The following is a 12,522-nucleotide window of genomic DNA, read 5'->3' as shown; positions in this document are numbered from 1 at the left end:
AGGTTTGTTACATATGTATACATGTGCCATGCTGGTGTGCTGCACCCATCAACTCGTCATTTACATTAGGTATATCTCCTAATGCTATCCTCCCCCTTCCCCCCTCCACACAATAGGACCCGGTGTGTGATGTTCCCCTTCCTGTGTCCAAGTGAGCTCATTGTTCAATTCCCACCTATGAGTGAGAACATGAGGTATTTGGTTTTCTGTTCGTGCGATAGTTTGCTGAGAATGGTGGTTTCCAGCTGCATCCATGTCCCTACAAACGACACGAACTCATCCTTTTTTATGGCTGCATAGTATTCCATGGTGTATATGTGCCACATTTTCTTAATCCAGTCTGTCACTGATGGACATTTGGGTTGATTCCAAGTCTTTGCTATTGTGAATAGTGCTGCATTAAACATGCGTGTGCATGTGTCTTTATAGCAGCATGACTTACACTCCTTTGGGTATATACCCAGTAATGGGATGTCTGGGTCAAATGGTATTTCTAGTTCTAGATCCTTGAGGAATCGCCACAGTTTTCCACAATGGTTGAACTAGTTTACAGTCCCACCAACAGTGTGAAAGTGTTCCTATTTCTCCACATCCTCTCCAGCACCTGTTGTTTCCTGATTTTTTAATGATTGCCATTCTAACTGGTATGAGATGGCATCTCATTGTGGTTTTGATTTGCATTTCTCTGATGGCGAGTGATGATGAGCATTTTTTCGTGTGTCTGTTGGCTGTATGAATGTCTTTTTTTGAGAAATGTCTGTTCATATCCTTTGCCCACTTTTTGATGGGGTTGTTTGTTTTTTTTCTTGTAAATATGATTGAGTTCTTTGTAGGTTCTGGATATTAGCCCCATCAGTTTTAAAATGTGCACTGTTCTGAGTAGATGATGAAATCTCACTCCATTCTACTTGGGATGTAAAACCTTTTGTCCAGCAAATCCATGCTGCCTACACTACCCACCCGTTAGTCACTGAGTAGCGAGCTCAGTTATCAGATTGACTGTCATGGTCTCACAGTGCTTGTCGTCCAGTAGCCTTTATTTAGTTTATAATGGTCCCAGAGTGCAAGGGTAATGATGCTGGGATATTTTTAAAATTGTTCTGTTTTATTATTACCTATTATTAATCTCTTACTATGTCTAATTTGTAAGTTAAACTTTATTATGAGGTTTATGAGGTAGGTATGTATGTATAGGAAAAAACAGTATGCACAGTACTATCTAAAGTTTCATGCATCCATTGGAGGTCTTGGAACATATCCCCCATGGATAAGGGAGGACTACTATATACCTTAAAATTTAACCATTGGCATTTTCTTCACTTGTTTTTTGGGTAGCAGTAACTAAGGGATTTGTAGGTTGTCAGATTTTCACGGGAGATGATATTATTGGGGTAAATTGTATGTAGATAACATGCACTCCTGGAAGGAGTGCCCACACTTTGAGTACACATACCTGGGCCTGTGCGTGCGTGCGCGCGTGCGTGCACACACACACACTTTTCCCTTTTTAATTAAAATGAGGAAAACAGACTTGGAGAGCCATAATTTCATTTTATAAGCCAAGAAGCTAGTACTCAGTTGTGGTTTTTTTTTCCCCTTCTAAGTTGACTTTTTCCCCTGATTCTCTCATGACATAGTAGTCATTTTATACTTGTGAAAATCTGATGTAATGAAATGACATTTTACAAGCTTTAAATGAAGCACATGTTTGAATTCTCTTTAAGTGGCTTTGTTCTTTTGCTTTCAAAAGTAAATCTGTTTTGTGTTGTTTAGCACTGGGCGTTCCAGGTTTTTAATAGCTTTATTGAGATTTTGAGAGATAATTCACATGACATACAAGTCACCCTTTTAAATTGTACAATTCAATGATTTTTAGTATATTCACAACATTGTGCAGTTATTACTGCTCTTAATTTTGGAGCGTTTTCATGACTGTGGAAAGAAACTCCATACCCTTTTAACTATCACCCCCAAATCTCCATGCCCATTAGCTCTATTCAACCACTATTCTACTCTCAGTCTCTATAGATTTGCCTACTCAGGGCATTTTATATAGAAGAGAATTATGTAATGTCGTCTTTTATGACTTGCTTCTTTTCACTAAGCATAATGTTTCAAGCTTCATCCATGTAGCACATATCAATACTTCCCTCCTTTTTATGGCTGGATAGTACTCCACACACATTTTGTTTATCAGTTTATCCGTTGATGGACATGATTTCCACTTTTTGGCTATATTCTGAAGGATACTACTGTGAACATTTGTGTATAAGTGTTTGTGTGTTTTCATTTCTCCTGGGTACATACCTAAGAGTAGAATTGCTGGATTGTAAGGTAACACTATGTATAACTTTTTGAGAAACTGCTAGACTGTTTTACAAAATGGCTGCACCATTTTACATTCTCACTAGCAGGGTGTGAGGGTTCTAATTTCTCTACATTCTCATCAATACTTGTTAACTGTCTTATTTATTTTAGCCGTTGTAGTAGGTGTGAAGTATAATCTTACTATGGTAGTTTTGATTTGCAAACTTTCTCTGGTAATACTGAGTTGGGTTTGTTTTTTTGAACACATTTATTTTAAAGGAAGGGACAGTGGATGCTTCTAAACCACTGGTGGGCTAGGTCAGAGGGTATTATGAACCTCATTTAAATGTATTCCCAGTTACCACATACTGTGATTCCCTAAGTCAAGTAGAACTTAGAATGTCCTTAGTGCAATCTTATTTATGTTCAGATGCATTTTTCATTCTGGATTATTGTTTCCTAATGTTAATTTAAGATTATATAGTATTGCAGTGAAGCCTTGTCAAAGGAAAATGGCAAAATTTGACTCCTGGTTGTAAAAGACAATGACCTAAAGATGTTGACAGTGATCTTTATGAGGCATGCGTCTTTGTTAAGTGATGGGTTTGTAATAAATTCACAAAACATGGTTAAGTAAATTAAAGCAGAAATTAGCTCAGGAATGGTGGTCAGAAATATTGTTTGGATCTGAGCCAAAAAGAATGTTTTAAGCCTTTGGTTACTTTGAATTGCCTTTGTCAACAATTTAGTCAAATTATGAAAGGAAGATGGTAGCATTTCAATAATAGCTGTAATTTTTATCATCTAGTGTAACAAATGGAATCTGTTATGGTATCAGTTATCAATGGATTAGTTACAGTGTGGAGTCAGGAGGCAACGCAGGTTTTAGTTAGTAGTGAGCCTAATTGAATAATTTTAGGTCTTCTGATTTGAGTGCTGTAATTAGGTAAATAATCTGTGGAAGGGAGGCTTGCTGAGGTGCCTGATGAATCATTTTTACTACATCTGCAGATGCAAGTCATAAAGTTTAATCCGTGTAGGTGACCTGTAATATGTACTGCTGATGTTCGCACAGATTCAGGCTGAAACAATCCTAATCGCGATTATGTGCAACACATTGGAGAGAGCCTATGTGTGACATATTACTTGGTTATTTTTTTAAATGACTCATGGTGGGGGTAGGGGAGTGTTAATGTTAAAGGCATACTTGAATCTTGGATATTATAATTAAGTTTTATTTCCCACTCCCAAATAACATTATAGATAGATACCATACTTGGTTAGTGATGATTTAAAAAAAAGTGGTTGTAGAGACCTAAATGTAAAACACAAAACTATAAAACCTCTAGAAGATAATATGAGAGAAAAGTGAGAACTTTTTTTTTTTTTTTTTGAGACGAAGTCTCGCTCTGTTGCCCAGGTTGGAGTGCAGTGGCGCCATCTCAGCTCACTGTAACCTCTGCCTCTCGAGTTCAAGGGATTCTCCTGTCTCAGCCTCCCAAGTATTTGGGATTACAAGCTTGCGCCAGCACGCCTGGCTAATTTTTGCATTTTTAGTAGAGACAGGGTTTCACCATGTTGGCTAGGCTGGTCAGGAACTCCTGACCTCAAGTGATCCGCCTGCCATGGCCTCCCAAAGTGCTGGGATTACAGGCGTGAGCCACTGTGCCCAGCCAAGAGAAAAAGCGAGAACTTTTAACGTACAACATCAAAGGCGTGATCCATGAAGGAAAGAATTGATAGGCCTGACTTCATTGAAATGAAACACTTCTGCTCTGTGAAAGACAGGGTCAGAGAACAAGAAGACAAGGCACAGACTGGGTGAAAATATTTGCAAAAGACACACCTAATAAAGATCTGTTATCCAAAAATTACAAAGAACTCTTTTTTTTTTTGAGACGGAGTCTCGCTCTGTCGCCCAGGCTGGAGTGCAGTGGCCAGATCTCAGCTCACTGCAAGCTCCACCTCCCGGGTTCAGGCCATTCTCCTGCCTCAGCCTCCCGAGTAGCTGGGACTACAGGCGCCCGCCACCATGCCCGGCTAGTTTTTTTGTATTTTTAGTAGAGATGGAGTCTCACCGTGTTAGCCAGGATGGTCTCGATCTCCTGACCTCGTGATCCGCCCGTCTTGGCCTCCCAAAGTGCTGGGATTACAGGCTTGAGCCACTGCGCCCGGCCCAAAGAACTCTTAAAACTCAACAATAAAATAAACAATGCAGTTAAAAAATGGGCAGAATAGCCTGGGCATAGTGATTAACTCCTGTAATCCCAGCACTTTGGGAGGTCAAGGCAGGAGGATTGCTTGAGCCCGGGAGTTCAAGACCAGCCTGGGCAACAGAGCAAGACCTCATCTTTACAAAAAAAAAAAGAAAAATTAGCCAGGCATGGTGGCATGTGCCTGTAGTCCCGGCTAGTTAGGAGGCTGATGTGGGAGGACCCTTAAGCCCAGGTGTTCAAGACCAGCTTGGGTAACATAGCAAGACCCCATTTTAACAACCAAAAAACAAAAGGGCAAAAGACGTGAACAAACACCTCACCAAAAAAGATACACATATGGCAAACAAGCATATGAAAGGATATTCAGCATCATAAATGTGTACAAACCCATAGAATGTATAACACCAAGAGTGAACCCTTATGTAAACTGGATTTTGGGTGATAATGATGTGTCAGCATAAATTCGTTGATTGTAACAATTGTGCCACTGTAGTGGGAATGTTGATAGTGGGGGAAGGTTGTATGTAGGGACAGGGACACTGTACCTTTTGCTCAATTGTGCTGTGAACCTAAAACTGCTCTAAAAAGTAAAGTTCATTAATTTATTTCTTTAAAAAAGTGGTTGTAGAGCTATTTACCTTTTCAAATGTTTGAGTCCCTGTTTTGTTCTGTACTGGGTAATGCCGAGAAAGCAGTGATTTCACTTCTGGGTATTGGAGGCTTTCTGGTTTCTGGAACCTGACTTTGTCATGCTTTCTTTCTTTTAAATTTTAATTTTTTGTGTGGAGATGGGGTCTTGACTGGTCTTGAACTCCTGGGCTCAAGTGATCCTCCCATCTGGACCCCCCAAAGTGCTGGGATTACAGGCATCTGCCACAATGCCCCTGTCATTGCTTTCTTACTAAAGTATTTTAGGACCTAATAGTCCAGGAAATACATACATGTATATTTGACACATTCGTCTCTCTTCAAAGAATGGGGTAGTCTGACTGTTGTCCTTCACTGGTGCTAATTGGGAAAGGTTTTTTGAGGAGGTGGACACTGAGTAGAGAAATAGGAGTAAGTAGGAATGCGATTTGTTATTTGGAGAGAGCATATTATTGTATGTTTTTGTGGTTCATGTAAATACCACGGTTGAAGATAGAATTTTTTCAAGCATCTGAAAATTATGGTTTAAGTTCTAAAACTATTGTTTATCAACTAATAAATTATGCATTCTCAGATTTCTCTTATTTTCAAGATTAATTATGCTTGCTTATATTGGGCCCCTTATGTACATAACAGGACTTTAAAAAATATTCATGTCCTTTTAGAATAGGGAGTATAGCCACATGGTTCAGAAATTAAAGTGATTTAAAAACAGTGGACATTGAGCAACCTTGCTTCTACCCTATCCTTGTCCTCCTTTCCTACAAATTCTTTTTGTGTAATCTTCCAATGCTTTTTAAAAATGCAAATAAGCAAATATTTTAGGAAGATTTTTTTCCCCAGAAAAAAAGATGTGATTTATTATGTGTAATTTGTTCCATATTAAAAAAACATTCCAGTACTTTTCATGAATATAAGGGTAGGTATGGCAACCCCTTCCTTACTTTGCCAGTTCTTCACTTGGTTGATAAAAGTAAAATTATTTATTAACTCCTTAACTTATCCTGAAAGATAAATGATTACAGGGGAGGCTAAAAACAAAATAAGTAACTGTATACTATGCCAAGTTTGCAACAACCTCATGAAAGTATGTACACTTAGCATTCCAATTTTATAGATAACAGAAACTCAACCCATATATTTAGTAGAGATCAGTGATGGGATTTAAAACTGGACTTTTTTTTCTTTAAAAATTATGAACGTTTTCAAACAAATATAAAGAGAAACTGATGAAATTCCATATACCCATCCTGCAGATTAAGTAGTTATGATTTTGTATTTGTTTGATCTAGTCTTTTTTTTTTTTTTTCGTTTCTTCTCAAGTATTTTAAAGCAAGTCCTGGATATTATTTTGCTTCTATTTGCTAAAGCACGCATCTCTGAAAAATGTTGATGTCTCTTATATAGTGACAGTGCCATTTTGTTAAACTCCTCCAAATAAAAATAAGACCAAAAGTTGGCCAGGCGACCAAAGCTATCAACTCCAGCCTAAGGAAAATTCAGCTATTTGGTTATGAAACGGGGAGGGGGACTTCTTAGTTGTTCATTTTACACAGATTTTCACAAGGACAGTAACAGCTGACCCACATTGAACATCTTAGATAAAAGATACAGAGGCGTGTGGCAGCCAAAGCCATCATGATGTTGACATGATCTTCTTGGTCAGCTCCAAGCCACCTTTCCTAACTAGTTTTAGACCAATCACAATGTACATAAAAGTTTACATGTTTTAATTAATTATCTTCGTGTGAGAGGTAAAATGAAACTGAGTCTTAAATAAGTCAGGCATTGGTTTTTGATGTATGGAATTTTTCTTTATGGACTCATGAAATGTTTTTTCTTAAAAGGTCTTTGATTTGCGTCAGTGTCATCGACAGATGCAGCAGCAGGCGGCCACTGCACAAGCTGCAGCAGCTGCCCAGGCAGCAGCCGTGGCAGGAAACATCCCTGGCCCGGGATCAGTAGGTGGAATAGCTCCAGCTATCAGTAAGTATGCTTTTGATTTTTTTTTTTAAAGGTGTAATAGTTGAAATTTTTATCTTGATTTACTCAGTTGATTAGTTTCTTTGAGCAATAATAGAAATTATAGTTCTTTTTACTGGGACGATAACATTTTTGAATTGGTGAAATCAGTTCTTCTGTAATAGTTGCTTTTTGCCTGTGACCCTGTTTGCATTCTTTTTGTATCAAAAATTGAGTATGGGATAAAGGAGAAAGGGGATGATTATATTATATTGTACTGTTCCATCTCCTACTTTTTTGTTGATGCTTATTATAATTCCTGTCTCACCAGCCAGGGTGGGTTGTAATCACCGAAGTGCTTGGCTTTATTCTAGTAAGGAAAGCATATTTCAATTTCAGAATTGGACACCTTTCCAATTTTTTTTAAAGTGTGCTAAACGTGGAGAGAAAACTAAGTGAGGGTGGTATTTTGATAACTTGTAGACTTTTTTTTAATTTTAGGGTAAAATTGAACTGTGTGCCAGGTTTCACACTGATGGGGAATTTTTTACTGCAGAGTTAAACTCCTGACTATAGACTTTTATGATGGAAACACGTGGCACCCATCTTCCACGTCTGAAGGCATAACTAGTGATTCATTCAACCCCTGTTCTTAACCTCTTCAGTGTGGTAAGCAAATCACACTGGCTAAGAAAACTGCAGTGGCCCTGCAGGTTTCTCTACAGTACATGCAAATTCCTCCCATTAGTTTCGTTGTAATATTGATGAATGCAGATGGACTATATGACTGTATGTTCTGACTGGAAAATTAGATGCAGTCTCCATTGTGACTTATGTTCAGGAGTTTACAATTTACAGGTAGATTAGGCATATTCATTGAGATAATTTGATTTTTTAAAATTTGGGGATCTAAACCATTAATTTGCTAGTTTCAGTGTTATAAACATGCTTTTACTGAAGAATCCAGAACTATTATTAAATTTCATATTCTCATCAGTTGCCACCACTGAGTAATAGTGTATTACTCTGTTACACTTTGAAATTGAGAGAGAGACTTCATCTCGGTCATCTAAGAGGTCCTAGTGGAACTAAGAATATTAACTGCTTCATTATTAGTTATATCTTGTTCTGAACTAGGCTGTTCAGACAGTAAGGTTTTTAGAAGCAACCTATGGACACGCACTACCTCTTACAAACAAGTTGTTTCTTATCCCTTCACCTCCACTTCTAAAGAGAAAAATAGGTGAGGTGTTGGTGGATTGTGGTAATTTACTTTATAATTGGTTGTAGCTAGAAGACACATGTGGAATGTAAAGTTCCTTAACCAAAAGGGTTCAACTTGTTGATAATGTTTAGATCTATTGTTACTTCTTGGCACTTTAGCAGAGAAAGTTATATGCTGAGGAGAATGAAATACAGAAAGCTGGTCACTTGATTAATTTAGAATGTAGGGAGGATGGAAGAGATCACCCTGTCCCTCTAATGTCTTCCAAATCTTTTCTGTTAGGTCTGTCAGCAGCTGCTGGAATCGGTGTTGATGACCTTCGTCGCTTATGCATACTCAGGATGAGTTTTGTGAAAGGCTGGGGACCAGATTACCCAAGACAGAGCATCAAAGAAACACCTTGCTGGATTGAAATTCACTTACACCGGGCCCTCCAGCTCCTAGACGAAGTACTTCACACCATGCCGATTGCAGACCCACAACCTTTAGACTGAGGTCTTTTACCGTTGGGGCCCTTAACCTTATCAGGATGGTGGACTACAAAATACAATCCTGTTTATAATCTGAAGATATATTTCACTTTTGTTCTGCTTTATCTTTTCATAAAGGGTTGAAAATGTGTTTGCTGCCTTGCTCCTAGCAGACAGAAACTGGATTAAAACAATTTTTTTTTTTTTTTTTTCCTATTTAGAACTTTTCAGGCATGGCTCAGAGCTTGAAGATTAGGAGAAACACATTCTTATTAATTCTTCACCTGTTACGTATGAAGGAATCATTCCAGTGCTAAAAAATTTAGCCCTTTAAAACGTCTTAGAGCCTTTTATCTGCAGAACATCGATATGTATATCATTCTACAGAATAAATCCAGTATTGCTGATTTTAAAGGCAGAGAAGTTCTCAAAGTTAATTCACCTATGTTATTTTGTGTACAAGTTGTTATTGTTGAACATACTTCAAAAATAATGTGCCATGTGGGTGAGTTAATTTTACCAAGAGTAACTTTACTCTGTGTTTAAAAAGTAAGTTAATAATGTATTGTAATCTTTCATCCAAAATATTTTTTGCAAGTTATATTAGTGAAGATGATTTCAATTCAGATTGTCTTGCACCCTCAGTTTTATTTTTGCTAAGGCAAAAAACTCTATAATCTGTGTGTATATCGAGAATCCCTTAAAATTACCAGACAAAAAAAGTCATTTAAAATTACATTTGTTATTCCTAATGGATGACTGTTTATCAAGAAGTATACATTTCCCCTGTGAAACAGTAGTTGTATTCTTCTGTATTTCTAGGCACAAGGTTGGTTGCTAAGAAGCCTATAAGAGGAATTTGTTTTCCTTCATTCATAGGGAAAGATTTTGTATTTTTTAAAACACTAAAAGCAGCGTCACTCTACCTAATATCTCACTGTTCTGCAAAGGTGGCAATGCTTAAACTAAATAATGAATATTTTGGAAACTGCTAAATTCTATGTTAAATACTGTGCAGAATAATGGAAACATTACAGTTCATAATAGGTAGTTTGGATATTTTTGTACTTGATTTGATGTGACTTTTTTTGGTATAATGTTTAAATCATGTATGTTATGATATTGTTTAAAATTCAGTTTTTGTATCTTGGGGCAAGACTGCAAACTTTTTTATATCTTTTGGTTATTCTAAGCCCTTTGCCATCAATGATCATATCAATTGGCAGTGACTTTGTATAGAGAATTTAAGTAGAAAAGTCGCAGATGTATTGACTGTACCACAGACACAATATGTATGCTTTTTACCTAGCTGGTAGCATAAATAAAACTGAATCTCAACATACAAAGTTGAATTCTAGGTTTGATTTTTAAGATTTTTTTCTTTTGCACTTTTGAGTCCAATCTCAGTGGTGAGGTACCTTCTTCTAAATGACAGGCAACAGCCAGTTCTATTGGGCAGCTTTGTTTTTTTCCCTCACACTCTACCAGGACTTCCCCATGGACATTGTGTATCATGTGTAGAGTTGGTTATTTTTTGGATTTTTATTTTACTATAGCAGAAATAGGCCTGATTGTCTACAAGATGATAAATAGATTGTCTACAGGATAAATAGTATGAAATAAAATCAAGGATTATCTTTCAGATGCTTCTACTTTTGCCTGGAGGACTTGTAGCTATAGAAACACTTGTGTCATGATAGTCCTCCTTATATCGTCTGGAATGAACACAGCTTCTACTGCCTTGCTCAGAAGGTCTTTTAAATAGACCATCCTGGAGACCACTGAGTTTGCCTATTTCTGTGATTTAAACATAGATCTTGATCCAAGTTATGTGACCTTTGTTTTTAAATAACTTATCTACCAACTCATTTGTACTCTTGAGTACTACAGATTCTTTCAGTAAAAGCCTAATTTTCTTCTGTAAAAGTTTGGTGATTTAACTTTTATTGGCAGTTTTATAAAAAGACATCTTCTCTAGAAATTGCTAACTTTAGGTCCATTTTACTGTGAATGAGGAATAGGAGTGAGTTTTAGAATAACAGATTTTTAAAAATCCAGATGATTTGATTAAAACCTTAATCATACATTGATATAATTCATTGCATCTTTTTTGTTTTTTTTTTTTGAGATGGAGTCTTGCTCTGTTGCCCGGGCGGGAGTGCAGTGGTATGATTTCAGCTCACTGCAACTTCCACTTCCCAGGTTCAACTGATTCTCCTGCCTCAGCCTCCCTGGTAGCTGGGATTACAGGTGCCCACCACTATGCCTGGCCAATTTTTGTAGTTTTAGTAGAGACGGGGTTTTGCCATGTTGGCCAGGCTGGTCTCAAACTCCTGACCTCAAGTGATCTGCCCACCTCGGCCTCCCAAAGTGCTGGGATTACATGCGTGAGCCACCACCGTACCTGTGGTGGTGGTGGCCTCATTGCTCCCTTTTCTACTTTAAGGAAAGTTTTCATGTTTAATCATCTGGGGAAAGTATGTGGAAAATATTTGTTAAGAAGTATCTCTTTGGAGCCAAGCCACCTGTCTTGGTTTCTTTCTACTAAGAGCCATAAAGTATGGAAATACTTCTAGTTGTTAAGTGCTTATATTTGTACGAGATTTACTCACATGCTTTTGAGAAAACATCTAATATGTTATGATCAGCTATTCCTGAGAGCTTGGTTGTTAATCTATATTTCTATTTCTTAGTGGTAGTCATCTTTGATGAATAAGACTAAAGATTCTCACAGGTTTAAAATTTTATGTCTACTTTAAGGGTAAAATTATGAGGATATGGTTCTGGGTGGGTTTTCTCTAGCTAATTCATATCTCAAAGACTCAAAATGTTGAATTTCAGTGCAAGCTGAATGAGAGATGAGCCATGTTCACCCACCGTAAGACCTCGTTCCACGTTTGTCCAGTGCCTTTCAGTTCATTATCAAAGGAAATCCTTCATGGTGTTGCCTTTGTTTTCCAGGGAGTAGATCCTTTTGTGGGATATGGTCTATCTCATTTTTAATAGTTTACTGCCCCTGTTATACAAAGATAATGACAATAAATCACTGCCATATAACCTTGCTTTTTCCAGAAACATGGCTCATTTGTATTGCTGTAACCACTAAATAGGTTGCCTATCCCATTCCTCCTGTGAACAGTGCAGATTTACAGGTTGCATGGTCTGGCTTAAGGAGAGCCATACTTGAGACATCCAAGTAAATGGAACTCATATTAGCTGTGCTGCATTTCAGACTTAAAATCCATTTTTGTGGGGCCGGGTGTGGTGTGTAAAGGGGGGTGTTTGTAATACAAGTTTTGAAGGCAGAATAAAATGTCCTGTCTCCCAGATGATATGTATCTTATTATTTTTAAAGTTTATTGCTAATTGTAGGAAGGTGAGTTGCAGGTATCTTTGACTGTGGTCATCTGGGGAAGGAAAATTTTACATTTTACTATAATGCTCCTTAAGTGTCTATGGAGGTTAAAGAATAAAATGGTAAAGAAATATTTCTGTGCCTGGTTTGATGGTAACTAGTTAATAGTTACTATTTTATGCAGAGTCATATTAGTTCACACCCTTTCTGAGCCTTTTGGGAGAAGCAGTTTTATTCTCTGAGTGGAACAGAATTCTTTTTGTTGACAATTTCTAGTTTGCTCCCTTCATTATTGCCAATTTTATTGGCGTTTTATTTAATGATAGCAGATTGGGAAAA

At 37.4% G+C, this 12,522-nt stretch overlaps 1 protein-coding gene across 3 annotated transcripts in view; it reads left to right on the top strand.

The window, feature by feature from the left end:
- SMAD4 (SMAD family member 4) overlaps positions 1 to 12,316 on the top strand; it is a 57,704-nt gene extending 45,388 nt beyond the window's left edge. For 2 of the 3 annotated variants that reach the window (XM_007973983.3, XM_007973984.3), the window contains 2 exons: positions 7,019 to 7,157; positions 8,641 to 12,316. In XM_007973983.3, coding sequence (XP_007972174.1) covers positions 7,019 to 7,157; positions 8,641 to 8,852 — 351 coding nt within the window. In that variant the 3' untranslated portion in view covers positions 8,853 to 12,316. Of the gene's footprint in view, positions 1 to 7,018; positions 7,158 to 7,689; positions 7,803 to 8,640 lie in introns of all 3 variants that reach the window. The other variant, XR_493336.3, reaches the window with a different exon arrangement.
- The last annotated feature ends 206 nt before the right edge of the window (positions 12,317 to 12,522 follow it).

This window comes from Chlorocebus sabaeus, chromosome 18, assembly GCF_047675955.1.
Source record: "Chlorocebus sabaeus isolate Y175 chromosome 18, mChlSab1.0.hap1, whole genome shotgun sequence".
In the NCBI taxonomy this organism is placed as follows: Eukaryota; Metazoa; Chordata; class Mammalia; order Primates; family Cercopithecidae; genus Chlorocebus; species Chlorocebus sabaeus.
This window is presented reverse-complemented; position numbering and strand designations above follow the sequence as displayed.